Source organism: Otolemur garnettii, unplaced genomic scaffold, assembly GCF_000181295.1.
Source record: "Otolemur garnettii isolate 467f Iridium unplaced genomic scaffold, OtoGar3 scaffold00002, whole genome shotgun sequence".
NCBI classification, from domain to species: Eukaryota; Metazoa; Chordata; class Mammalia; order Primates; family Galagidae; genus Otolemur; species Otolemur garnettii.
The window spans coordinates 33,017,735-33,020,641 of record NW_003852397.1 but is presented as its reverse complement, the minus strand read 5'-3'; the positions used below and the strand labels follow the sequence as shown (position 1 = coordinate 33,020,641).

Sequence of the window (2,907 nt, the reverse complement as noted above, 5' to 3'; positions counted from 1 at the left end):
CAACCTCCAACTCCTGGGCTCAAGCGAGTCTCCTGCCTCAGCCTCCCAAGTAGCTGGGACCACAGGCGCCCGCCACAACGCCTGGCCATTTTTTGATTGCAGCCATCATTGTTGTTTGGTGGGCCGGGACTGGGGATTTGAACCCGCCACCTTAGGTGTATGTGGCTGGTGCCTTAGCTGCTTGAGCCACAGGTGCCGAGCCTAGAATAACAATTCTTAAAAACGTTTCACTCTTGATTCACTTGGTAATAGGTTTGGTAATATAGTTCATTTTTGTGTAAGTTAAGCATTTTTGGAAATGATAAAAAAATTAAAGTCTTTCAGTAGGCAAACAATGACTTACTGTATAGGATCAAGCTGTCTGAAAAATGATAATACATCTTTCAAAGAAAGAGAACTTTCACCAAGAAATGGCTTACGTACTAGAAAAATTGAACTTAGTATTTCTTTAGGTAATAAAGAGCTTTTTCCTCTTCAGTGGCTTTTCCAGTTTCTTATTATTTGTACATGGTCTATACATTTCACTGTGAAGGTATAAGAAGGTAAAATATAGTCATATCTATCACTCGATTTTGGATGATACAAATTTATATTGTTATCATGACTATTCAATATTAGGATGCGATCCCATTAACATATTAAATCACTTTGGAGCATTCGGTATGTATCATAGGTATCAGTAGGTTTTTCTTGTGTTCCTGCAAGGGGGTTCCATAAAAAGAATAGTTTTGCTTCTAATGTCAAAGACTGAGGAGGGCTTCAGAGCCCCTTCCTATGTAGCTCTTCACTCTGCCCTGTGGAATCCCAGCATCTGTCCCAAATCCACACTGACCCAAATAAAAGCTTTTCCTGTTTCCTGTTCATCTTCTGTCAGTGTTGGCTACCTAGAGGGAAAACCAATAGTCTAAGTGATATGAAAGATAGAAAAATTTGGCAGTATTTTCTTCTTTAAAATTTTGAGTTAATATGATTTAAGTTTATTTCCAGAAATAAGAAAAAAGTATTTATTTTTTAGCTTTTGGAAGAATTTTATAAAACACCATGGCAGTATCCTCCAGAGAGCAAGTGGTGGAAAATTCTGAGGGAAAAAATGAAGAGCAATGAAGCTGCATCTAAGGTAAGAGGGGACCCAGTGAAGTTCCAGACACTTCAGGTTCATTGGTTGGTTAGTTCTGCCTTTGAAATATCGGACCTTCAGGCTGGTGTAGTTTCTCACGCCTGTAATTCCAGTATTTTGGAAGACTAAAGCAGGAGGATCACTTAAGCCCATGAGTTTGAGACTAGCATGAGCAACTTAGGTCTGTCTCTATAAAAAAATTTAAAAAATATTAGCCGGGTGTGGTGATGTGTGCCTGTAGTCTTAGCTACTTGGGAGGCTGAGGCAGGAGGATCTTAACCAGGTTGTGGTTACCTAAAATGATACCACTGTACTCTTACCTAGGCAACAGAGAGTAACCCTGTCTCAAAAAAAAGGAAACCCTCCCCCTCAAAAAAAACGAAAGAAAAGCAGACCTTCAAAGCAAGCAATTATAATAGATAGCTTTTCACCAAAATGGGAAATTTGATCCAACGTACATCCTTCTTTTTAACTTTTTTTATTACTGCTGGAAATTCTTTTGTAGCGCTCTCATTTGAACTTGTGGTTTTGCCTGACAGTGAAGGCTTTGAACATCATAGTGATGTTTGGAACCACCGAACCATCTGCTGCTAGCACTAGAATGAGTCACTTCTGCAGGATTTGATGATTTCTATTTAAAGAATCTCTATATTTATAGTGCATTCCCTCTAATTGTGAAAAAGGCATTTCCTGATTTTTTTCACTGTTTTGTGTATGCCTGTGTATCTTGAGTCAGCTGGGTGCAGTTCTTTTTTCCTCTTTGACAATTACTTGCATTTATTTTATGTTGCACCTATTCCCATGCTGTAAGTTATTGTTCCTTCACTTTCTTCTGGGATATCTTTTTCTTCTGTGCACACTTTCTGGCTTTCGAACAGTTTGTTCCTTTTCAGTAAGGATCACCCTTATGTGACCGGGGAAGCTCATGTGTGTATGAGTTAATCCACAGGCTCTGTAAGTTCATCGATGCATCTTGGGTGCTTTGTTCACCTGGATATGTTCAATGACCAGAGAATCTACATCTAAACATTTAAGTTCAACATTACTCTCTGCATTTTTAAGCATATACAGCAAAAATTCAGCACTCTTTTTGGGCCACCAGTGCTGTGTCCAGTCCCATTGTTTGACCTGGGCACACTTACCAGCTCCAATGTTGTAATGTCAGAATGAATGGTACACACTTTCTTTAAAGTGACATCTTTCAGATACTTGGTGGCTTTTCATATATGCATATCTTTGATGGCCTAGACAGTTCACGTGTTCTTTTTTTTTTTTTTTTTTTTTGAGACAGAGTCTTACTCTGTAGCCCTCACTCAAATGCCACGGTGTTATAGCTCACAGCAACCTCAAACTCTCAGGCTTGAATAATTCTCTTGCCTTCACCTCCTGAGTAACTGGGACTACATGCGTGTGCCACTTTCTACTTTTACTAGAGACAGGGTCTCTCTCTTGCTCAGTCTGGTATAGAATTCCTAAAGCCAAGCAGTCCTCTTGCCTTAGCCTCCCAGAGTGCTGGTATTATAGGTGTGAGCCTCTGAACCTGGCCTTCACCTGTGTTCTTTTTTTTTTTCTTTTGGAGACAGAGCCTCAAGCTCTGGGTGAAGAGAATAGTGAACCACATTCACAGATCATCTCAGGCCACTTAGGGAAAGAGGGGTACAGTTTTTTTTGTTCATCTAGTGTTTTCTTGCTGACAGAATCATGCATAAGCAAATACAAAATTCAAGTTGTGCTTGATTCCCTAAATATTAACCATTGTGGAGTAAATTCATGTTTTTTTTTTTTTTTTT

At 39.3% G+C, this 2,907-nt stretch overlaps 1 protein-coding gene across 5 annotated transcripts in view; it reads left to right on the top strand.

The window, feature by feature from the left end:
* Positions 1-2,907, top strand: part of HACL1 (2-hydroxyacyl-CoA lyase 1) — a 37,867-nt gene that overhangs the window by 23,994 nt on the left and 10,966 nt on the right. For all 5 annotated transcript variants that reach the window (XM_003781717.3, XM_023513646.1, XM_012805784.2 and 2 more), the window contains one exon: positions 1,016-1,117. In XM_003781717.3, coding sequence (XP_003781765.1) covers positions 1,016-1,117 — 102 coding nt within the window. The remainder of the gene's footprint in view (positions 1-1,015; positions 1,118-2,907) is intronic.